At 38.0% G+C, this 24,913-nt stretch overlaps 1 protein-coding gene across 4 annotated transcripts; it reads right to left on the bottom strand.

The window, feature by feature from the left end:
* Window positions 1-35: 35 nt before the first annotated feature.
* On the bottom strand, window positions 36-24,825 carry MTFR1 (mitochondrial fission regulator 1). Of its 4 annotated transcripts, XM_080380457.1 has the most exons (8): window positions 24,696-24,825; window positions 18,067-18,209; window positions 14,551-14,649; window positions 8,986-9,104; window positions 5,716-5,957; window positions 3,707-3,959; window positions 3,363-3,525; window positions 36-1,783 (listed from the first exon to the last, which is right to left on the bottom strand). In XM_080380457.1, exons 1-8 carry the CDS (start codon window positions 24,814-24,816, stop codon window positions 1,724-1,726), a joined length of 1,200 nt encoding a protein of 399 aa, XP_080236583.1. In that variant the 5' UTR covers window positions 24,817-24,825; the 3' UTR covers window positions 36-1,723. The 4 variants fall into 4 exon arrangements, with proteins under 4 accessions (XP_080236583.1, XP_080236582.1, XP_080236584.1 ...); XM_080380456.1 differs by lacking the exon at window positions 36-1,783 and having other exon boundaries at window positions 2,197-3,525; XM_080380458.1 differs by lacking the exon at window positions 36-1,783 and having other exon boundaries at window positions 2,197-3,525; window positions 24,556-24,697.
* Window positions 24,826-24,913: the final 88 nt, after the last annotated feature.

Genomic DNA, 24,913 nt, shown 5'->3' on the forward strand with positions numbered 1-24,913 from the left:
TATCACGTAGAGTACCACAGATCACATACACAATGTTTATTTTTAAACAGCCTTTAATTTTATATAGTGGCAATAAAGCATTAAATATAAAACTTGAAACCAAAATTAACTTTCAAAAAGGTGTTTTAAAGGCATTTAAAAAAACGCCAAAGATTTAATGGCATATCAGTAAGGCTATCTGATAGCAGAGCATTTTGGCATGAAGTTACATTGTGTACATATCAACACCCTTGCAAGCTTCCCACCAGAAAACATCCTCCGCAGTTGTACGCTCTATGTTCCAGTCATAAGCAGCAAAGCTTCGGTCACTTCGGTAACCTTGTCGGAGCCATTTAGCTATCTTTATTTAAGAAGTGCTGCCTTTTTCTTTTCCTAGAAAACAGAAGCTCCAAGAGGCACTTGTACTTGTTCCGGGTCTCGCTGGAGGCTAAGCAGCCGGGTCAGCTTAGAACACTGACAGAGCCGGACTCGGCTTTTTCCACCCTCATCTACAGTCGGAGCAAACCTTGGCTTCATTCAGGTGTGCAGCCAGGGTGTAGCTTTCTGATGCCTAAACCTGAATTATTTTTAACTTGAGCCTTTTATACAGCTATGGCTGGAGACACGAGCTCAGTCAGGTGGCTGATGAATGAACAGACAAAGATGTGCAGGTCTGGCAGCAAATGGCTGCTCTGGGAAGTCCCCGGAAGGGCCTCCCCGGCAAACGGGTTCTGTGGAACAGCTCATGACTATCTGTTCCCTGCAAACAGGGCCACGAGGGCTTGTGCAGTCCGCAGCTGCTAGAAACCTACCCAGGGACCCCAAACAACTGGGGATAAAAAGGTATCTGTGAACATCTCTTAGCACAGCTGATGATCAATATACTTTTGGCAATTTGCACTCACAGTACTTTGTACCTTTTTTTTCTTATCTGCATCGCTTCTGCACTAGTTAACACATACACTGACATTAATTATTTGACTCTGCTGCTATCTACTGGTTATCTCAAAGTCACTGGACTACCTATTCAGAGGCTCCCACAGCATGATTTACTCACTTGTCACACACTCTTTCCATTAGTCACAAGATGATACAAGCAGATTTTCCTCTCTTACCCTTGCGAGCTCATTTAAACAAAAAAAAAACCCAAAAGAAAACAGAACACATAAAAACCAAACAACCAACCCCCCACAAAAATGTGCTACTACTTAAAATATCTCATACCAGGTGACCTTTGCAGCAGATTTAAGTTTTCACTTTCTTTCAGGAGGAAGCAGAATGCATTCAGGTTTTCTTTGGGCTAAAAATTCGTTAAGTTTAAAAGAAAGACTTTCACATGAATAGTTCAGTATCAAACTATAAACTGTAGTGCAAGTCATAGTTAGAGCTCAAATAACTGATATTAACTTAAAGGTGTATCACTATCATTATTAACATGTACATAAATTTTTAAGGGATCAGTTATGCACAAAGGATGTTGTGTACATATAACTTAGTGTTAAATTAAAACCACCATGTAAGTCTGAGTAGAAAGCCAGGTTTTGAATACAAAATTAATACCTGAGTATAACAGTCAAATTTACTGCCCTTGATAAATCACATACATATTTAGTGTCCCAATTGTACATTTCACATTAGGTTTTTTTTCCTGTGTTGTAAGAGACCACTCGGCACTAGTGCTATCTGCAATATAAAAAATTTCAGACAAAACAGCTTAGATCTTTCACATAGTGATCTTAATGTATTAAGATTTTTCAATTAAAGTCTTCATTTTTCCTGTCGACTTCAGCATGTGCGGTCCGAACTGAGAAGGAAACCAGAAACATGTTCAGATTGCTTTCAACAGAAACCTGGTTGAACTAGTATCCATCCAAGTTGTAAGTAAAACTAGAACTTGGGCAGAGATGAATTCCTTTATCAACCCGCCTCTCTGCATGTGGATTTACCCACTTCATAGCCACAAAGTGAAGGGAAAGTTGTGTCAGCAATCAGCTGAAATTGCTCAGATGAGGCAGGTAACCATCTGCTGGAGCAGCTCTGACTAGAGATAGTTCACTCTGCCACAGCAAAGTAAGATAGATGCAGTTACCTTCAGAGGCTGACAACCAGTTGCTCTAACAGCAGTTTAACCTTTTCCTGCATTTTTGTGCAAGTCCTTTTAAAAACTGTATCATACAAGGATATCATATGAAGACTGATCTAGCAAAAAATTACATATCGATACACATCTGATAATGTTTATTAATCAACATTCTATCATTCAACAAATCCAAACCTTCAATTTTCTTAGCTTTTTGAGGACTTGATGATCTTTAATCTCAAAAGATGGACTGTAAATTTTAGAATTGGAAAGTCATGGAAAACCTATGTGTGAATAAAACATTGCCAGCTCATGTTCTTTCCTGTAAAGCCCCAGCAATACTTGCAAAGAAGTGGCTGATTCTTGGAGAGTATCTAGCCTTTTAGTTATGAAGAACAGCCTGAATGTTACAGGAATATACCTTAAAAACTTAAACCAGAAGGCAAGTAAGTCAACATTAATAAGCTGAAGTACTACTCAGAAGTCCTGAGACTTGTGGCTTGGGAAGCTTATTTTCCTCAGAACTTAATTCAGAGTGGAGCCAGCTTTTGGAGTTTTATGTGCATTTTTCCAAATGCACAAAGGAAAAAGTAACTTTACTCTTCATCTCTGGTTCTACAGCACAAGGATTCAAGGACTGATCTAAACTACCGCTTTTAAGTGTATATTGCTAGAAGCTTCTGCATCTTGAACATTCACTACTTAAACCCGCCCTTTACTTCAGTTTCAAATAAATCTGAAATAAACTAGAAGTCATTAAATTGTACCATGACATAGATCTTAAATACAATCTCCTAATTTCACTATAAAGAAACTGCTTTTATTTACTTAGCATTTTCAATTATTAGAAGAAACTCCTTATACCAAGATCCAGCAGGCATTCTGAACAGTTTGCTTTTTGCATTCATAATGGCTGATGCGTTTCAGGATCTTGCTTCAAAATTTCACGTGCACTATCTGAACGGTTAATGTTGGTAATAACAGGAAACTCAGTTCAGATTTTATTCTGCTGTGAGCCCTTAAGAACTGAGTTTAGAAAATACTGCATGTTCATGGCAACAGAAAAGATTTTTTCTTTAGAAAATACAAGACAGGGCTTTTTAAACCTGGGGCCAAAAGAGCACACAATCTTAAGACTCGATACTAAAAACATATGATACCCACAAATCATAGCATATCATAGGGTTTGGTGGACAGGGATGCTAACTTGCAGGTATTTGCATATGCTGGCAGAAAGACACACGCTGGCTTTCATGACAACTATTACGTAGGCTGAGCATGTGTCCACAATTACAATACTCACCAGCACCACCTCAGTCTTTGTTTCAGTCTTTGGAATCACTTTTTCTGTTTCACTTTGGCTATCATCTCGGTATCGATAAGCAAATTTCTTTTTGAGCGCTTCTGCTATTAATGTTGCAGGATCTGTAGGGTCAGCCACTTTAGCTTTTGTACCTTCTGATGATCTAGAAAACAAAATGAGAAGCGTTAACATAGTCCAAAACAGAGCTTTGGAAGTTGTGAATGATTTTGCATTGTTTGTCAGGTGTTGCATCAGCATCCATCTCACCCTAAAATAGTTCTGAGCCATAAAAACAAATCATTAATGCAAATGTTAATACACTGGTATTTATTTATATTTATTACCTTTTCACCGAGCGTAGTTTCACACTGTTCATGTCTTTGAGGATTTCTAGCATGTTTGGTATTTCAGACTTCTTTGGCCCATTTTCTGTCAGATTCTGGCCAGAGTTCATTTTTTTGTTTTTCCTTTCTTTAATGAGCTCAATTGCAGACATACTCTGTTGTAGGCCCGGGGGAGGGAGGGGTGGCAGAGGAGGTGGTGGTGGCGGCGGTGGTGCAATAGGGGCAGCAGCTGAAGCAACTGGACTTGACCCAACTACAAATAAAACATGCATTACACATCAGTTTACTTGTAAATTCGCTTTATAGCTCACAAATGGTCAGGTAAGAATATGACTAGAACAGCTTCAATTTCCTCCCCTCTGCCTACTTTACATTATCCCATTAACTTCTTCATTCCTAAACCGCCTACGTAGACTCAACTGAAAAGCCACATAAAAGTCCTTCTCAAAGAGTGAGAAGTGTTCTTTAAATTTCCAGTTCATATTCTAGGTGCATTCACATCTTTACTGCAACGGGACAGATGTCATGATGTCTTTTAGTTATATTCTCTTCCTAATGTTACCAGTATTTCACTTTCTTCTGAGAGGCAGGTACTGAGCTGGAAGTCACATACAATATGCCATGTGAACAGTGTTTCTTCCCATTTATCACAAATAAGAAATTTCCATACAAGATTTTTAAGTGTAAAATTCAGCACTCAAATCCTGCTTAAATTGAAGCTTATTCCAGCTCTCTGGTGTTAAGGATTTTTAGGCCTGCTAATTCATCTGTCTGAAGACAGATATTCTCACAATAATCTTGATTTCAAGTTCCTTGTACTCTTTTAGGTAAAACCCGATAAAGAAACCCCTGCTCAAATGCACCTTTAAAGAAACCACCAGAACCAGATCAAACCAGAGTTTTGAGGCTTAGAGTATAAAGTGTGTAAACATATATCTATAGGTAATATATAGGAGCCTGTGTACATGCAGGCGTACGCGCAGTGTCATTACCATATTCTACCAGAAGAGGGAGGTAAAGATGATAAAATCAAACACCAAATTAATTTTCCTAATAAATAAAGGTAAAGGGAAAATGATGAAAAACAAAGTTATTAGTGACTTCACAAAACTCACACAAGAATTATAATTCAGGAAAGAAACCATGTGATCTATTTAATAGTTTTTGAGCACAAACAGTTAAGGAAAATAAAGTAACTGCTGTCAGTTCACAGACAAAAACTAAAGAAAATCATCTGAAGATCAGGATATGGTTTTATATGTAAACATAGGCAAAACTGTACTTGCTAAGTGACCCTGGGAAAGGGTGAAAACCAATGGTTGTCATCAGCAGTCAACAAGAGACATCTCCCACTAATCTTTGGAGATCGTAGACTTAGAACTGGAAGGCAGTCAAAGGTGATGGAAAGAAGAAAGTCTAAGAAGAATTATTCTGTTTACCACCAGAAACAGCGCACCGCTTTTGGTTCCATCTGGACAATGTGTCTGATCCCAGAGATGATTCCAGTAAGCAGTTACTCTCCCTTCTGGTTATTTATTTCATAAACGTGAGATGTATGATACATATTCCAAAAGCGTAATCAGCATCTTGTATGATTACTTTGTGATATCAGAGTCTATTTCACTACTAGATGGGAGGACTTAAGTGTTAGTAATTAAGTTCCATTCTTCTAGTTGGTTTAAGCCATCATGTTTATCATGAGCTTTGATGTGAAAGCTGCTTAATACTTTCTTTACTCATCCTTAGATTCAGAATTCTGGCAGATTTCCACACAAACGTGACAAACTTCTGGAATACTAGAAAATACAGAAAATCTGGCAGGTCTCTCGTCTTCAAGACCTATGATGTATCCCTTGGTTAGTATGCTACGTCTGTCTATCAAACTGACCAAAACAATATGGAGAAGTTCAGCGTTGCAGTATCTCACAAAAACAATTTAGAATATTATTAATTATAGAAGGGACAAATTCATTAACTAATTTTTGCTAAAAGTAAAGCAAGTTTAATACCTGCTGTCAGGTTCTGTTGTTCTTGCAAGATGACAATTTTGGCTATTTGTGCTCTTAAAGTGGCTAGTTCATTTTCGAGAGCGCTGATCTTCTGCAGAGCTTCTTCATTTGCAGTCACTGTGCTCCTGGACACTGGTTCTTCTACCAATGGGTTTGGTAACAGCATCTGTCTGCATGGGGACTTTCCAGAATGATGTAGTTCACCCGAAAAAGGCTGGGCTGTTTTTGACCAAACTTCTGACCTGTAACAAAAAATTCATAATATTCCTTTTTCTAAAGGCTTTGTAATAGGTAAAACTAAAGCAACATTATGTACAAACCAGGCATACAAGTTAAAGGCCTGACTTCAAAATTGTCTTTACACAAATCACGTCCACCAAGACATTATATAGCTTGAAGTAAGTAAGACCTTCATATCCTTTCTGTTTGCATCACTAGCTGTATTTTTTCTCTTCCCCTAGCCAGCTTTTTCTGGAATCCTTGATTTCAGGAGAAAAAGGGAATGCAGTCCCTCTCACTCCCTATCTATTTGTCTGCCTCACACCTACTGTATTTTTTGTTGGAATTAAGATTTAGATCTTTTTTTATCAAATGCTACTATTTTTCCCCCATGGGCTGCTAGCAGTCACATGTAGTTAATTCCTTTAAAGTAGAAGGAAGAGTTTCTTAGTTCCACAGCAAATTTTTGTACTTTCTGGACTTCTGAAAGGACAGTTCTCTATTTTAGCAGCATTGAGGGTATGAAGTATGTGAAACAGTTTAGTGACGCAAAGTCTGCCTATTAGTAAATGGGAAAGGGTCTTATATCTATTTTGCTAACACAATAAATAAAACTAGAGAAGAAAACTTTTACAAAAGGTTATGTTCACTGAAGACACCAACAGTTTTTTAAACAGTTTATCTGTTTATTTAGTACCTAAGCAACCTGATCTAGTTGAAGATGTCCCTGCTCATTGCAGGGGGGGTTGGACTAAATGACTTTTAAAGGTCCCTTCCAACCCCAAACTATTTCATTATTCTATGAGTAGAATACATATAAGTATTAATGACAACAGATTATCACAAACTTTATAACTGCAATGTATGACCACATACTTAGCCCCTCAATCTTCCTTAACTTCAATCCCAAAACTTCTCAGGCACATCAGGATTCCATTATTTATTCAAACATGAGAGTAAGAACTGTGGCTAGTGGTACAACTTCTCAAAATGTGTAGAGTGGCTCCAGACTAATACAGCTTAAGAGCCCCATCGCTCTGGGTGCATGGGTTAAGTACTCTGGATGTGCACCACGTCAGATCTGCAGTTGTACTAGACTCAGAGCAAGAGCCAAGATTTAAGGCTAAAACAAGCCCGATGCTGACCACCTCAATCCAGGACCAGATACACATGTGAGTCTCCCATGACACTGACAGAACACATCAGCACAACTTGCAGAAATTTGATCAAGCAGAATTTACTATTATCAAAGATGTTAAAATTCAGGTATTGTTATCTAGGTAGGAATAGAGAGCAACTACAGCTGAGAAAAGAACAGGATACCTCCTATGGCAGCCATCTCCCTGCTCTCCCTAAATAAGTAAGGTGGAAGGCACCAGTGGTCACTTCACTCTTTAAAACCTGCCTTCTAGAAACTCTTTAAAGGAACAGAATAGCTGAACAACAAAGAGTATTTTCTGCTCAGAGTAGTAACTATGTTTTAAGGAAATGCCTTGACTGGAATCTAACATTTTGGAAAAATATGCCTGAGCTGTCTGGTGTGACCGCCCTACTGCTCTAGACAGACCCCTAAGGCTCTGACTAGGGGTAAGGGTGAAACGGCTTGTCATTTAGTTGCTTCCTCTATAAAACTGCATTCGCAGAAAAAACTATGCAAGACTGTTTACTGAATTATACAGTGAATACACATTTAACAGTAACACCTCTGTGATCTTGTCGAAACAGAGAATTTCGAATGTCTGGAAAACACCTAATGCACACTAGCTCCACTACATAATACCATGCACAGTATAATAAACCAGTGCACATCAAAATACTCATATTTGCTAAATAATTCACTTACTATGCTCCACTATAAGCTGTTTGCCTTAAGGTCACCATGTATCTGCAGGATTATTTTAGTCCCATCCCACATCCATCTGTCCCCCTTCCCCCCTTCACATGCAGTCTTCTCAGCAAATACGCAAGTCCTACATCTTTCGTAACAGGTTCTTTGAAGCAACAAAGAGCTACTCTCTCTGTCGTCTTCATTAAACATAATAGCTTTACAGTTCAATCCTTAAACAAAATGTTTCTGTGCAAACAAAAGTAGTATTGGCCGGCTAATTTCCTTCACATCAAACAGACTTTACCAATAGCGTTTTCCCAACAAGCACTGATTTCTGTGACTCCCCTCTGAGTTTGTGAAATTAACGTGGCAGTTGCCAGAATGTTTGTTATGCAAAGCTTCACTGTGGCAAGTCATGTTGGAGGGTATCTAGGTCATTACTAACCTATTTTGTGCTTTCAAATTAAGAACAGTATCCTCCAGTAATCTCTGAAGCCAACAATCTGTGCCTTTCTCTGGAAGATCAGTTTGTTCAGAAGAAAAACTTCCTCTGCACTACAGAACCGTACCTTTGTTTCTGGCTAGTTTGAGCAGCAATTTGGGTAAGTTGGAGTAGAGAACTTCATCACTTCAGCCAACCTGTTTCATGCAGTTACAGTGCTGTGCAGTGCTCTTGGTCCAACACAACAGTATCAATCCCATCATTCTGGACAGAGTTGTTCACAGGCTTCCCTGCCAGTTTTTGTTATGAAGATTAAAGACCAAATATAACCCCTAAGTTTTTAACTGTCTTTAGCAGGCATGCCAATTATTGGATTGTCAGAATGACCATTGCTGCTAATTAGGAAGCTGTACAGTACACCACCCCATATTAATGAAAATCTCAGGAGAACTGGAGAATCAATGTTATCGATTGTTCCATACCACAGCAGACATTTCTGTGGGGACAAGGTTGCCTGAAACTGTCACATACAATTCTTTGCAATAAATAAGCAAATAAACCAGTCTTCCCTGTATATGTTCTCAAACCTGCCTTTCATCCAAAATCTTGTTAGTTTAACACCTACTACTTCAAGATCCTACCTTTTCTGTCACTCTTCCCTCTCTCTTCCCCCAGCATTCAAGTGCTATCCATTAATAGCAATCCACAGTAGATTCTCACTGGAAAGAGGCTAGGTTTCTTCCTCTCAGTTCAGAAGTTCAAAGAGACTTGAGGAGCATACCTGAGCCTTGTAGAGACTTCACCTTCTTCTTGAGCAACCCATCCCACGTCTGCAAAGGACGCCACTGCATCTTCTCTAAGTTGATTAGGATGGTTTCCTTCTGTGGCATGAGAAGTAAGCTAAATTTTAAAGACAAGATTAAAGGTTTTAGCATCACTATTCCCAGCTCAAGCCACAGTTATTTTATCCAACACTTTTAGTGAGGTTACATGTAACTATTAATACATACATGCATGAAACGCATCTGTAGGTGCAGCACACTTATTTCTGTCCTGGACTTAGTCCAGAACAATTTCACTGACTTCAAACGATTCAATCTAGTCTGCTGAACACTTTACAGAGGTTCACAGCTAATTACATATACTATCACATGACACTAGTGAATGCCAATGCAAATCATTACCTTAAAGAAAAACAAACATCAACATTCTCAAGCACTTTGCTATATTAACTCAAATAATATGTTTTTAAATTATATGCATGACCAATAGTTAAAAAAAGACATTAAGGCTACTAGTACTTCTTAAGTCTTTTGCTCTGATTTAGTATTATTTTGAAGGTGAAATTCTGTTGAAGTGTGTTTCTCTTCCCCTACCCTGCCAGAATTTCTGTACAAGAATAAACGTGTGTACATTACACACAGGGAAAAAAAAAATAAATGACAAAAAGCCATTTCCACTAGTTCACTATTCACAAAGACTTAGAGTGAGAGGCAGGATGCAGTCATAACATAACACACCATTTGCTAGCAATCTTATTTACAGCATGCCAAACAAGTTGACCGTTTTCCAGCATGGTTCTGCCATTAGCTTCATAGCTGTTTGAAGCCAAAGGTGAGCAGAGCTCCAGAGGCTGGAACGTGTCTTTGATTTACAGTTAATTGACCTGAATGGAGATTTGAAAAACTGTTTGGACTATCAATACATGCTCCATAGCCACAACTATACAAAATGGTTTCAGACCTGCTTTGAAATACTGGGCGCTTCTCCAGGTTAGACAAGAGCATGTGTACTCAAGACACTGGACTCAGTGTCAGCCTGGGCTCAGTATTTTAGCAGATAAAAGCTACTGAAACATCTTGCGGTAATTTCTTCTGCTCAGTCTGTCACCTTGAGTTACTTATCTCCAGTGCAACTATGCCACCTCTTTTGCTTGTATTATGTACAATCCACAGGCCAAACTTGCACGAGCCACTGCAGCTGTTTAAGTGCTGCCTGCTGCTGGTAGTAGCCAAGATACTGACAAGCACGGTGGTAGGATATAACAGTTTGTGAAGACAGCCGGGATCCAGCCCGTTAGCCCTTCTGTCAATTTTCAAGGCAACTCACCTCTGTCAGAGGAAACTGTTAGGTAGTAGCAACTATGAAATGTTATCATTAATCTGAATTTGTAGCAGACCTATCACAGTAGGACTGCAGTCTGGATGAGGTGAAACCATTTCTGAAGAACAGCCACAAATATTTTAGTTGTAGCCTTTGATACACCAGTCCAGAGTTGTGGGTGTGGGGTTGTTTTTTCCCCAGGAGTTGTTACAAACAGCTTTGGAAATTGAGATTAGTCATCTTCACCTCACACTCTTGCAACTTGTATGCGAGCCTTTATCACAGCTCCCAGGAGTGCGTATTGGCACCATCAGATAATTTGGAAACAACAGGGTTTTTTCCAGGTAGCATCAGCACAGATGGTAATATGTTTATCACATTAACAGTTGTGGCTAATACCATCGCATTCTGCCTCTCTTTAAAACAGTCTAGAGAATACTCTATTGCATGTTAGGATTTCCATTGTTTGAGGTTTCCTTGGATTTTTTCTTTTTAAAAATAAAATGTCATCTTCATGACCACAGCATCTGTATTAATACTAATGGCAATTTTAAAAATCTGTAGTACATTAGCTACTTCTTATAGATGATACAGATTTTCCTGACAGTAATGGCCACATGAGGAACTATTACCATGAAAAACTGAAGCCATATTTAAATAGAGGCACTACACATAACTGCATAAAAAAAATTAATTTATAAATCAACAGTAAGGAATGCATTTACCACTGCCAGGTTTCCTGCATTATGAGACAAGTAAGTTCCAATCCAATATTTAGTAGCAAGCCTTCTGTTATATTGTGATGCAAGTTTCTTCTTCCTTTTCTATTAAATCTTTTTGTTACCCCATATACAGATGTTTCTTTTCTCTATCCCTAAAAACAACAAAGCCTTCCACAGCAGCAGATTTTGAATTTCAAGTTAATGCTAGTTTTTTACTTTAATTTAAAGGTTAAAAGCCAACATCAAACTCTTAAAATCTTTGCCTGTCTGTAGACTGATGCTTAAACAACTCTGTGATTACCCTATTCCTCCAGTCAATTTCAGCTAAAGAAAACTTGGATAACTGCTCTGCCAGCACCTACATGGAGAACAGAGAGCTGAAAACAGAGGCCCAGTTCTACTGGATGGCAGTGAAAGCAGCCCGCTTTTCCTTCTCTGGAAACTATGTAGTTGCTTCCCCCACTTCTTGCGTCAGAGGCTTTTTGGCCTATTTTAGTGTGCCTCTGTTTTGCAAACACACACATGCACACCTATGGGTTTCAGACCCATTAATCCATGAATTTCTGAAGAAAAGACTACACATACAGTACAATTTTGGCTGATGCCATAGAATCGTATCTCGAGTTGGAAAGGACCCATAAATAAGTTCAACACCCAAAGAGTCAGTCTTGCCGCGTGTTTCTGCCTGGTTTCAAACTGGGGACCTTTCATATGTCAGGCAAACATAATAACCACTACACTAGAGAAACATTGCTTAACAGGACATCAAAGCAGGATCTCTACTTTTTGTTGACTCCAGGAAATACAAAGTAGAGCAAACATTCCTTTATATATACATTTAAGGATAGAATAAAAACTCATTTCAAATTACTAATACAGTTAGTTATTAAACATTTGGAAATACTTCTTCAAGTAAGACAAACTTGCTATGATTTTTCCAATTAGCCCAGTAAATTCTGATGTTTCCTACATGCACACCAATTCCTTAGAAGACTTCTTTTGAGTTGCCAGGTTTCCATCAGACAAATAGGAGAAGCACAGGAATAGAACAGAGATGCTCTAGCTGGAGGATACTATCTTGAGAGACAGTATTGTAGGTTAGGTTGAATCTACCTAGGCTATATTGGTAAGTTTAACTTTATTTTCTCCGAAAAACTACAGATAAACCTAAAAAATATGACATACAAAAGAACTGTATGAACCATTTTCATTTGTTCATGCCATATACAGTATATAAAGGTAAGCTCTGCCATCACTTATTGAATAAACAGCATTTACCAATTAATTTAGATGTTGACTATGGCGAGATCCATAGAGATAGATACTACAACAGTCAGTAGACCTCAAAAATCAAAATGTTAAGGTACTACTCTTTTTTTCCACACTAGCTGAAATAAAGCAGGCTAGAAGAAAATGAACATAACAGATTTTTTTCAGTATCTCTTATCTATGTATAATAAGGAATAATGAAGATCTGTGGAAAGTTTATTGCTCTTAGATAAAGTCAGAAACACTGATTATATACATGCATCCTCAGATGAGGCAAGTAAGATTTGCTTTGGTTTTTAAATAAAATGACTTACAGCAAGGTTGTGCATGGTCCTTTCATAATATAGCTAAAGCTGGCAAGAAAGAAAGAGGAAGAGACAGCTATAGAAAAGCGTCAGTTGCAACAGCATAAAAACGATCGAGACCAGTATTGAACTTCACTATAGAATCTTAGTGCTGAGATAAAGACATAAAAAACAGATGTTAGCATCACACTTCTACATGTTCAGCAGTTTATATATTTGTTTAAAGCCTGCATAAACCATATAAATGTTAATTTGTTTCAATGGTTAATGTGTTTCAAGGATCGTATTTTGAAATTTGTATTTCTAATTCTGTCAACTGACAATTGTACTTCTATTTTTAGGATCCTTTCCTTTCATCTAATAGAAGAGGAATGTTTATACTCAATGTGCATAAAATCTACACAAAACTGACTGAACATCTCTTTAAGAGGAAAGAAGATAAATATTTTATTTATTGTAACACAGAATTCAGACGAAGACATACACATATTTTTACTTCAACACCAAAAATATCCAGTAACAGACTCCCCAGATGTATCTTACAGCTCTTTACAAGAACGCAAAACAGAAATGTCTTGTTTTATGTTCCATATTAAGAGAAGGTAGTATTTGGCTAACTATCTGCAAATAAGCATCATCTTCCCTTGAATGGCCTTTACAGTACAGAAAATCAGACACGTTATGGGAGGACTTCACTTCCATTCAAACCTGAGGCACACGGAGCCTTATTGCTGCCATAGCTACTATTGATCATATACTGAGAAGTTTAAATCCAGTGTGTCATTTTGTTGCCCTTCTTACCTGCACACATCCCTACCCCCACAATGTATATACGTATTTTTTAAGTTTCACCAAGCCACTAGTAGTGGGAGATGGTTGCACCTCTCGTTTCTCAATGTAATTATTTAAAGAGAGGCATAATGTCAGCATGACTTTTACTATCACACCAAAAAGGCTTCTTATAGTAATCTGAACTATGTGATTTTGCTACCGTAATTTCAAGTCTACATATTGTTCATACATTTCATGTAAAACAAAGAAATTAATTTAAACAGTGAAAAAATTAGCTACGTGGAAATTACCTTGTCTTAGTGTGGGTGATGATTCCCACCATTCATCTTTATGTTCCCCACCCTTGCTCAGCCCAAGAAACGTTCCTCTCTCAGCTCGAGTTTCAAACACTAGATTTTTCCAATTCTACACCCACCCCCTATCCCTAACACACACAGAGATTATGTGTAACAGCTTCCACTTTCCCATCTGTTCCTGAAAGACTTGTTAGAAAGAACAGGGGTTTTCTCCTCTTTAAGCTTTTACCCTCACTCTTTACCGTCCCACTATATGCAGTTGAAGTTAAAAGCAAAGAAGTCAGAAAGCTGCACAGAATTGATGTTCCCCTATCACCACACAGCGTTAGCCTTGTATTTAAACCAAAAGCAAACAAGGTACTCATGTTATCTTGTTACTAATTTTTTACTTTCTGATAAGGTTTATTTATTTTCCCAAATATTTTTAAGTAACACTGTAAGCCTAGCTTGTAAATACTGTTCATAGAAATAAGTTTCAAACTCTTCACTTTTATGAATGTATTTTTTTTTTACAAGAATAACTTTTTAATACTGTATTGCCTCATTTTAGAGTTTCTTAAGTTCCTTAGGGAAAATTTTTTTTCAGGTTTCATTATATGTGTTATAGCAACATGGATTCAGGCTTTAGGCAGTACAGAAGCTGAAGAATCCGTATGTGGAAAAAACGTGAACTGGAAGTGGGAAGAACTGAAGTAAGCTAATTCTCCTACATGCCTGGTTTATCATATTCTGCTTTTACAAACCCTCTATGGTCATTTATTTAAATGAACTGCATATTCGATTAAAATCTCTTGATGCAAGAGCAAATCCCTTTATTAGTATAGTGAAATACATATTCTGAACTGTTGAGAACACCTACCTGAAACTGAACTCTTGGACACTGTATGAGAGAGAGGTTAGTACCAATTTTTCTTACAATACTCCGAGATGAACCATAAGGCTTGCTGGACCAAAGCACCTAGATGGGAATGAAAAAGAAGCCAGCTGTTAGGTAACTGATTTTTATATCGTATTGGAATAGTTTTCCCTTATCCTTCCATACTATGCTTGTGCTAAATATATTTTTATATATATATAAATATATATATTTAAATTGATATATAAATATAAATAAAGTTATTCCTTTCATGCTAGAATAGAATCTACATACATGAAATTTCTATCAGTGAACTCCTTACATACTATACCCAAACTGGCACGAAATTTGGTTCTGTCATTACAATTTAGCTAAGGCCATTTAAGTTCAAGACAGCCTTTGTATTAAATTTAAATTCAAAGCAGTAGATCAGGTAACACAGAAGGATTCAGGAGTCGGAAGCATCTTCAAAAGCATAATTTGTCCATTTTTAAGACAATAAAGAATCTGCATAGGGTCAGGCACCTCTTTTTAATGGGCTTCAAGAAAAGCCACTCAATAATGAAAAATCCATAAAGTTATGTAATTATACATCTCCTGAAGTATCTTTTTTCTAATTAAGAGCTCTTCTAACACTGGAACAGTATCTAAAAATCTTAATAAAAATAACTATAAGCTAGCATAAGCATAAAAATATAACTGTAAAATTAAAAGAGCAAAGAAAAGGGGGAAAATAAATATGTAAAAATGAAACTTTGTCCTAAAAATAAACATATACATTCACCTAGAGAAAACCACCCACAGCACCTCAACACACCTGGCTTCATAAAAATTGTTTCTACTGCAATTCAGGTTTCTTCTACGTTGTTTCAACAGGGATTTGAATGTGCTTTCTTTTGTTGTACTTAACGATGGGAATGTTTACTGTAATATTTACCATAGTTGTATGAAATAAAACGAGACTTTAATCCTATTAAAGAACATTGCAAATGAGTATTAAAGAATACTGCAAAATGAGACAGAAGAAAAAAACAAAACAAAACATCCCCCCACCCCCCAGAAAGCAAGAAAGATTTCAGCATAGGAAAAGGCAACAAAACAGCACAAAGAAGAAAAAGCATAATGGGAAGACTAACTCAGAGTATGTAGTTAGTAAACAACTAGAACACTCCATGGTAATTTCAAAAACTTTGCTAGTGTTTACTTATGGCTGTAGATATAAATTTACTACTCAGACCTTAGTTTTTAAAGGCTCATAGCTTCAAGAAAACTCAACATCCTGTTTGAAGGTTGCCCAACAAGGAAAACTTAGATAAAATCCAGGTTATTAATACCCGAACAACCCTCATCTGGCATGGCAATATTGCCCGTGTGATTAGTGTAGTGCAGCTGTGGGAGTTTCACAACACAAAGCTGAATAACATTTTGATATACTACGCAAAGGTCACTACTCTTAGATTTTGAAGGTTCCATTAAAACCAAAAATTTATGCTCCATGGTATGAATCCCCAGATTATGTTATCTCAGAAACGTCACACAAACACATTGCCTGTTTCTAAGTATCTTTCTTCCCTCTGGCTTTACTGGAATGTATAAATTTTGACAAAATAAATGTGTATGACAAAATATCTAGCATGTATGCTATGTTAGATCCTGGCATCAGAGTTGTGACTTTGTCATTAATCCACTCAGACCCATTTTTTCCATTCCATGAAACATACTTTCTCTTGTTTAATATGCTGCTAAGTTTGGACACAATTTTTTTCAATAGAGTACCCTATTGATTCTGCATTTTTGATGCCTCAAACAAACACCTCACATTTGTGCCTACCATGTTAATGTTTGTCTATATGCCTGAGCAAATAGCAGGTAGTCAGTGACTTTTTCTTGAAGGCTACTGATCAAACAGTATTGCAGTAACACAGCATCACTATTACACACCAGATTCTGATGTTAGAAGCAGCACTGTTGGCAATAGCCTCAAAGTGATGCTGCATTGGAAAAAAATACTACTAGCCAAGAGAAGGCTTAGTTAATTATGGAACTACTTCCACAACAGCAAAAGAGCCTAGACTAGATGCTGTATTACCAACATAAGTGCAGCATATTATAAACAAGTGGCAAAACTTGTTTAGAGATTGACCACAGACAAGATGTTGACTAGCATCCAGATCCTCAAAAATATTTGGTGCTCAAATGCCCTCAGGGTTGTTCGACAACAGTGGTTTGGTGCACCAAAACTTTAATGACTCAGTTTTGGTAATTCAAGATATGCTGGGACAATATTTTCAGAAAACTGCATGCAAGCTGTGTCACAAGGTAGGCAAATGAAGTCAGCATACTGCTCAGCTGAGCTAGTAAGTCTCAGTACTGCTCTGCCAAGTTCTTGTTGACTTGACGCACTGGCAGAGCAAGTCTGCAGAATACTACTTAGTCATACCCTCTTATTGCATCAGTGTTCAGCTCTTGTCCAAAACAGCTGACATTTTAAATGTAACTGCATTATCACAAGCTTGATACAAGTAAAGAATGGGGGTAAACAGATTAAAAACTTGTTTCCCCCATTCATTTAGGTTGGAAGATGTTGCTGACAATGACCACAGCAACACCCATGGTAGTCCAGCATATTCTCATACTCTGAATTTTAAAGTTATACTGCATGAAATCTCAGATCAAAGTTTGAATAAAATCCTAAAATACAGATTCTTATTGCTAATTTTAATTCACAACATATAAACACGTTGCTTTCCATAGATTCCCATGATTTATAAAAGGTTCTACCACAACAACGCAGGGTAAGAACTGCCCTTCTAAGTACCACACACAGCTGTTAAGGATTTCTCCATTGTTAAAACATTAAAATATTTTGACAGTTCATAGGGATTACTGCATTGAGATCAATACTTGCACCCAAAATAGCTTCCTAAAGGTCTCAGTGACAAAGGAGTCAATACGTAGCAGATCTCACTCTCTTCTAAGCATTCAAAGAAAACTCTGTATACACTTTCCTCCAAGAGGAGAGCTATGCATGCACATTCTTCTGTTTCCCCAGTAAAGAATACAGCCATCTTGCTTTCTGTAACACTGTAACACTTTCAGGAGACGTAAATATAGCACAATTATCATAATCTTCTCAGTTTCATGGGGCTTTCCAAGGTGAGAGCAAAGCAATAAGACTATTTAAGAATTAACATCACTGTTAAAAAAAGAGTTGAAAGTTTTCCTTCAGCTTCAAAACACACATAGAAGTCCAACATGAAAAATGGTGTTTACAAAGTACGCAGTTTTTTATTAGAGCTAGAAGGAACTGCATGGTATTTTTAACATATATATTACTCAATACATCAGTGTCCAAGTAGCCCAAGTAGTAAGCTTCATACTTTTTCAGCATCACAGAATCATACACAGGTTGCGTATACTTAAAGTGTTCTCATGGAATAGCTAAGCACAAGCTAAAATAGACGAAGTGGTTTCTATACCTGATCTTCTGAAAACATCAAACAAGTTTGAAACACTTACTGATTCCATGTTTAATCCAACTTGTTCAAAAGCCATCCTAATTAAGCGCTTAAGCCAGCAAATCATTTGGAATGGAAAAAGCCTTTCCAAACTTGGATTTAATCCTTCCAAACCTACAAGACTGCAGAGGTTCCATAGTACTTCTGAAAAGAGAAACATAAGAATTTTAAATGCATGTTGTCAAACATATATAGAAGTAAACTGCTGCAAGCAGTCCTGAAAAAGCCCCAACCTTTAGAAACAGTTACAAAAACAAGACACGTTAGGTGTCAACAATTGCTAGTACTGCAAAGCACAAGCATTGAGAAGGAATTTTCTTACATACAGGTGTCAATGTTTTTTTAGTAGTGTCATTTTCAAGACATCAAAGCTGTTGCAAAGTTAACAATTAAAAAGCTGGGGAAATGATTGCTCACTGGAACTTAAGACATGTGATGGTGTTCAACAACTCTAAGTGAGCACTGAACCCTATGGAATGCCTGCAGCTGGAGACTAGCACTAAGATTAAAGGGCCATAGTCCTACCTAAAACTCATTTCTATGCAGGAACAAACTAGAGAAAGCTGATCACCTCTCTTCATTCACATTCTCCGACAGCTTTGTTGTTCCCTCCTTTTTCCCACAACTGAGGAAAGGAAAAATGACTAATGCAAGAAAATGACAATAAGTAGTGATGTGGGACCTGAAAATATTCAAGTGATTTATAAAATTGGACAGATTTCAAATTGTGTCTATTTATATGTACTACCATTTACTTAAATCAAGATGGTTTTATTGCTCCTCCAGTGAAAATAGTGTAGCTCTTCAACTGTGTTCTACACCAGTCATAACTTGGATGTCACCGAGATATGTATGCCACCAAAACCAAAAGGGAAGCCATAGATTTAGGTTTGTTTGTTTTGTTTATCAGGATATAAACAACACACTGTTGAACCACCCTGAGCAATGTATTTGTAGTATGAACAACAGTGTTGCTGAAGCCACTATATATGTACATACAGTGATGACTAAAACAATGTAGCAGCAAGGAGGTACTCATCAGGCAATGGAAAAGCTAAGCTGTTCAGAAGTGCCCACAAGCACTACAGTTAAACCATCACCTTTTCTATTACAAATGTTTTTTTCAAGTTTACAGTTCCTTAGTAATAACCTGCTTTTAGTGGAAACTTGGCAGGAACAGTGCAGCTCTACAGTTGTGGGTTTTTTTAAGACAGACTTAAAAAAAGTTGATACTAGTTTCTCATCCCCACAGAAAGTAAAAGACATTTCCTAACAGGACTTACTTTTGTTTCTGAATAAACCAGGAAGAAACTACTAATCTATCACCTAAAGGAGGACTAATAGAAAAGTAAGATTAAAAAAGTAATTAAAAATAATAATAAAAAAAGTGAAACAATCACCAAGAGATTAGAATGGAAACTGCAACTATTATAAGAAAAACAATAGGGAAGAATAATGAGCTATCTATCAGATAGCCATGAATATAAGGTACAGTCATACACAATAAATATGCCATAGACTTCTTTATGGAAAGATGGAAAAGCCTGTCAAGGAATCATTACCATCTACATGATCTATTCTTCCTTTAGGCATCTGTTACCCTTCCCATAGGCAAGCTACTCTATGGACTGTACGGATCTTTGATCACATTGCACCTGCTGTATTTTTAAAACAGGAAGAATACAAGTCTTTCTATGTGCCCCATATTAGATCTGGCATCATATCTGGCACTGTAGACTATCAGTGACATAAAAGAGATAAGAATGCTCCTTTAAAAGGGGAAACCTGTTCCAAAAGTGCAATACATGTGATGCACTCCGCCTCATTCCAAAGTTCAGACTTGTTGAACATGTAGTGTAGAAATCAAAGAGAAGAAAACTGAAAGCCGTGTCTAGACATTCGAATGACAGAGAAAAAAGGGTAAAGACTGTATTGCTGAGCTACTGCAAGGACAGGGCTGGCAGGAAAAGACATATGATAGGACTATAAAGTGATGACTACATCCTGATACATTGCTCTTTCAGTAGATAGCCAGGTCATTAGTTTAAAAATCCCCAGATGTAGTCAGTCACTTTTTTTCAGGAAATGAAGAAAAGGTATTACTTTGTTTCTGATCAACAAGGAGGACAGAGTCTTTAATTAAACAGAGACAACCTGGACAGAAGCGAAGAGTGTTAGAACTTCTTCTAAGGAAATTCGAGCTGGTCTAAAAAGTTTCCATGAGCTCAAGAAACTGAGAGGCAAGGAGGTAAAAGAATGAGACAAAACCTGACGAGATAACCAGGTAAAGGCCCAAAAGTAGATGCAGGAAAAAATTAGCATAATATTAGGATGATGGAATAGTGTGAATATGAAGTAGTTAAGTTAAAAAAGGCTAAGGTACAAAATTGGTTCCAGCTTACAGGCATAAAAAAAAAATCCTACACATGTATCAGGAGTAAGCAGGAGACAAGAGATAAAGGCACAATGTAACCGAAGACGAAAGAATTCAACCAGTGATACAGATAGTCAGTATATTCTCTGTTTTCACTTGAATATGGTAGAAAAGAGAGAGACAGATGTTAGAACAGGTTATAGGTAACTGAAAAGTTATAAACATCCAGGATAACAGTGTCAAATGAAATTCACCTTGAACATCTCTGAAATTAGCCAAAGCAATTTCTGAAAGATTAGTGATTACTTTTAGAAACTTGTTCAGTGACCCAGGAATGAAAGGAGTGTGATGACACAAAGCATCAGGAATAGTCCAAAATACTTACCCTGTCCTAAAACATTTAGGTGACCTTTTATAATTCCAGGTTCCAAGACTTAGATGACTTGACATCAAAAAGCATTCATTTAACAAAACAACTACTTCAGGAAAAAGATCTATATGAATATAGTTCATATTATAAATCACTTGTTTCTTCTGTAGTCTAAATGCTTAAAGTACCTAAGACTGGGGTCCATCAACTCCTTGCTCTTGTCAATTACTTGTTCTCTGTTTTCGCAAAAGAAAGTGACCGAAGTCAATCTCTAAGAGTACAGAGTACCAAACAGTTCCTGGATTAGTTTCCTTAGTTCCTGGCACGAAGGAAAACTACCAAGTTTTAAGAGCCTCCAGTTAATTTGTTATCTAAAAGGAGATCTGAAAGGAAAATGCTTCGAAGTATAACAGCTTGGTATTTTTATGAGATCTATTAGTTCTCCAGAATTATCCCCAGGCAAACTTCATGCTCACCTCTTCCAGACTATATTGCACTATACCCTTCTTCATTAATCTCAGTTATTTCACAATTATTTTATGTGCCAAGAACAGAAAGGGTTCATTCCAAAAGAAACTGCTGGACAGCAAGAATGAAAACATTAGCAAATTCTTCTGTAAGGCTCTGTATACATGCCAATTTCAGATGCAGGAGTTACATGTTTATTGTTTTTATTAAGCTAGAATACATCTTTTAAAATGTTGATGGTTATTTTATTTATTCTCTACCTTCTTTATGCTACCTAAACTAAAAATAGTAGTAAACCACCCTAAAATTTCCACAACTCAATTACTACAATACAACGCCCTGAGTGATAGTAATATTGCTACAAAATATGGTCCTTTTGCTGTTCTTAAGCAAAATTCTTACAACAATAAGCAGTAGTCATAGGCAAGATTACCAAAAGAGGTTAGAAGAGTAGTAACACAAAGAATTACTGCAAAATTTCACTGCATAAAGCACATGGGAGTTGGAATTTCATAGGTTCTTCAATTATAAAACTCTACTTAAACAGAAATTAGCAATGCTGAAGAACTTTCTTTCTGATATGGAAATATGCAGGAATTCCTTGGTTCAGAAGTGAGGAGGTCTATATTTCTGAGTGTCAGGATTCTCACTTTAGCCTCCCTGAACTCTCTTTTGACTCTACTTTCCTAACCACTCTTGCAGGTTTCATTCAATGTTGTCATATCAAGTATCAGTCTACAAAGCTGAGAGATAATACCACTTGTAAATTACAAAATGTTAATTAAATAAATATAAGGGCTTTGGAGGCTGTAGATGTAAGGCATAATACTAGGTAAACACAAAATGGAGCCCTCTGCCAGACTTTCTAGCGAGTCCTACACATGAAAGTTGAGAAGAAAGAAAAATCAGATGGAACTGCTTTTGAATTGAAATTCTTCTATATGTATTTTCCAATGTTGTATTTGTCCAAGTCCCTTTCAAATTATGAGTTTTCGCTCTTAAAAAGAAATATGATATTCATATTTTTCTTAGTGAAGGAAGTTTCCTGCATTCATGTAAGATCCACACAAAAATAAGAGAATGACTTAATGGGCTTGATGCAGCAGATCAGTCTTAACAAAGCATAAACAAATGCATGAAATCTGAAAAATGAAAGGTCTAGTCTCTAAATCAAAAGGGTATGTATAACATAGAGTATAGAATTTTCAAAGCAGCATGGTTTCAAAGGAATACCAACCACATCAAAAACCACATGCAAAAAAAGCAGGTTCCTCCTTATTTTAGCAGGAAAATGGCATGCGTATCTTCACAGTCTTTAAAGAGACAGACACATGACTCAAGCTCATCTCATGAAATTACATCCATAAGGAATCATATTAAAAAAGTAATAAAGAAAGACAAAGCAAAAAAAAAAATAAATTATCACAGCAAAAGCAAGCCAAACAGGCAAGAAGAATCTTCTGATAAAGAACCAGACCCCCTCCCAAATCAACATAGACAAGTTACAAGTAACATAAGTACTTGGCAAAGATCACACAGCCAAATACAGAGGTCTATTTTTTGGCTTGGAAGCCACAAATAATGAAGTACCCTACTATCAGAAACACCTGTTTGGAAAGGCACGCAAAGAGAGATAAAAGTCAGTGAACGCTACAGAGACAATCAAGGGCTTATCTAAACTAGTATCAGCATGAAATCTAAAGCAAGAATTGAAAATAACACACTTGCGATACAAGCTGCTAAAGCTTTCTTAAAAGTATAGCCAAATCATATATACCTCAAAGTGCAAAACTGTATTCATCACATCTTACCCATGCTACCACATCTTGCCAACTAAGGACAGAGAACAAAACATCCAAGTTTCAAGACTAGTTTAATCAAAAGCCTTTGCTCAGAAGAGATTATACCTACATGGTGCACTATGATAACAATGGAGAGGTAAGTGAAATCTTTCAGCACCTCTAACCCATACAGTATTATACTATACAGACATAACCATATACCTATGCTTTCCTGCCAGACACATAGACCATCCTAGTCATTGCTATGAATGCCAGTACTTCAGCTGTATCTTTGAGAAACAAGAGCACGCAAATTTTATTAACAAAAGGGTGTGTCTGTCTGAAAAACATTTAAAATGTTTGATTCCTCCCCTCCCCAAATCCCTCTTTCTAACAATGTTGAGTTTCTACACATACTGATCTTATTTCAGCTAGCAACCTCTATGAAAAAAAATCATTTTGATTCAGCAACAATTAACTGGAGATTTTAGAAGTGATGTGCAGAAAACTCAGCTCCCTTCTTTTTTCTTTATCACCTAGGTAAACCACGGTGGGTATTAGAAGACAATTACTTCCTTTTCATTTAGTCTTTGTAAGTCTTGCCTTCACAAGAGCTACAGGACTACAGCTGTCTTGAGGACAGCATGTAAAAGTTAACAAAGTCTTGCTGACACTATCAGCCAGAGATCAATGCACTACAGTTGATATCAGCATTCAAACCGCACTCACACTCAGTATTTGGAATTTTGACAGCTTATAAAGGAAAATAAAACCAAGTATCTAGCAAGTTACTTGTTTATAACAATTGCAGAAGAACCTGAGCACTGCAGCAGTATCACTAAGGGTACACAAAGTAAGCATCAAAAGTTTACAGAAAATATTTATATTTATATGTATATGTATAAAGTGCCTATCATCATATTGATAAACATTCTTTGGAACCACTTTCGATAGCAAGCAAACCCCTTAAGATTAGCCTCCTTTTCCCTCTATATGCCTCTGTATTTTAAAGCCTCCTTAAAAAACTTCCTTCAAAGTTGATCTTTTATTTACGTGATTTCCCGTGACCTGTCATTCCAACCCATCACAGCAACCTACGAGGGTTTCAGTTTCGGTGAGCTTGCCTGCAGAAACGACAGCTCCGAGTCCAACACCCCGAGCCGTTTCCACGCTGCTCTGCTCCCCTGGAAAAGCAGCGCAAGTACGGCACCTTCGCAAGGCCGCTACCTGCCCTGCCCCGGGTCGGCCCTCGGCTACACACTTACAGCCGAGCAGGACCCCTACGGCCCCTCACAGCAGGACACCCCCCGCAACCCACCCCACCCCGCCACCCAGGCACAGGGTTCCCGGTCTGAGGGGCCACAGCTGAGCCGCAGGAGCGGAGCAAGCCCTGCCCAGCCCAGCGGCGGCAGCGGCCTGCAGCAAACGGGGAGAGCCGCGCTAAGCGCAGCAGCCTCCGGGTCCGGGTCGCGCTCCCCCTCACGCACCACCCCTCACCCGGGACCAAGGCGAGGAGAGGGGTTGCCCAGGAGGAAGGGGAGACCCAAGGGCCACCTCAGGCAAGGGGCAAAGGGCCGCCTCAGGGAAGGGGCCGCCTCAGGGAAGAAGCGCCAGCCGCCTCGCCACCCGCGCCTCACCCGCCGTCCGCCACGGCCGCGCTCTCTGACCCGCTTCTTCCGCCGTGGCTCGCGACTCCCTCCCCAGCAGCCAATCCGCGGCCTCCCAGGCGCCACCCTGACCAATAGCAGCCGCGCTCATGGAGGCAGGACCTCGAGTGCCCTCGGTACAGCTACTGCGCGGTGACCTACCCGGCAGCCACTGGGCCCAGAGGAGATAGGTGAAACCGCCCCACCCC

This window comes from Falco punctatus (assembly GCF_963210335.1).
Source record: "Falco punctatus genome assembly, chromosome: 3".
Taxonomy (NCBI): domain Eukaryota; kingdom Metazoa; phylum Chordata; class Aves; order Falconiformes; family Falconidae; genus Falco; species Falco punctatus.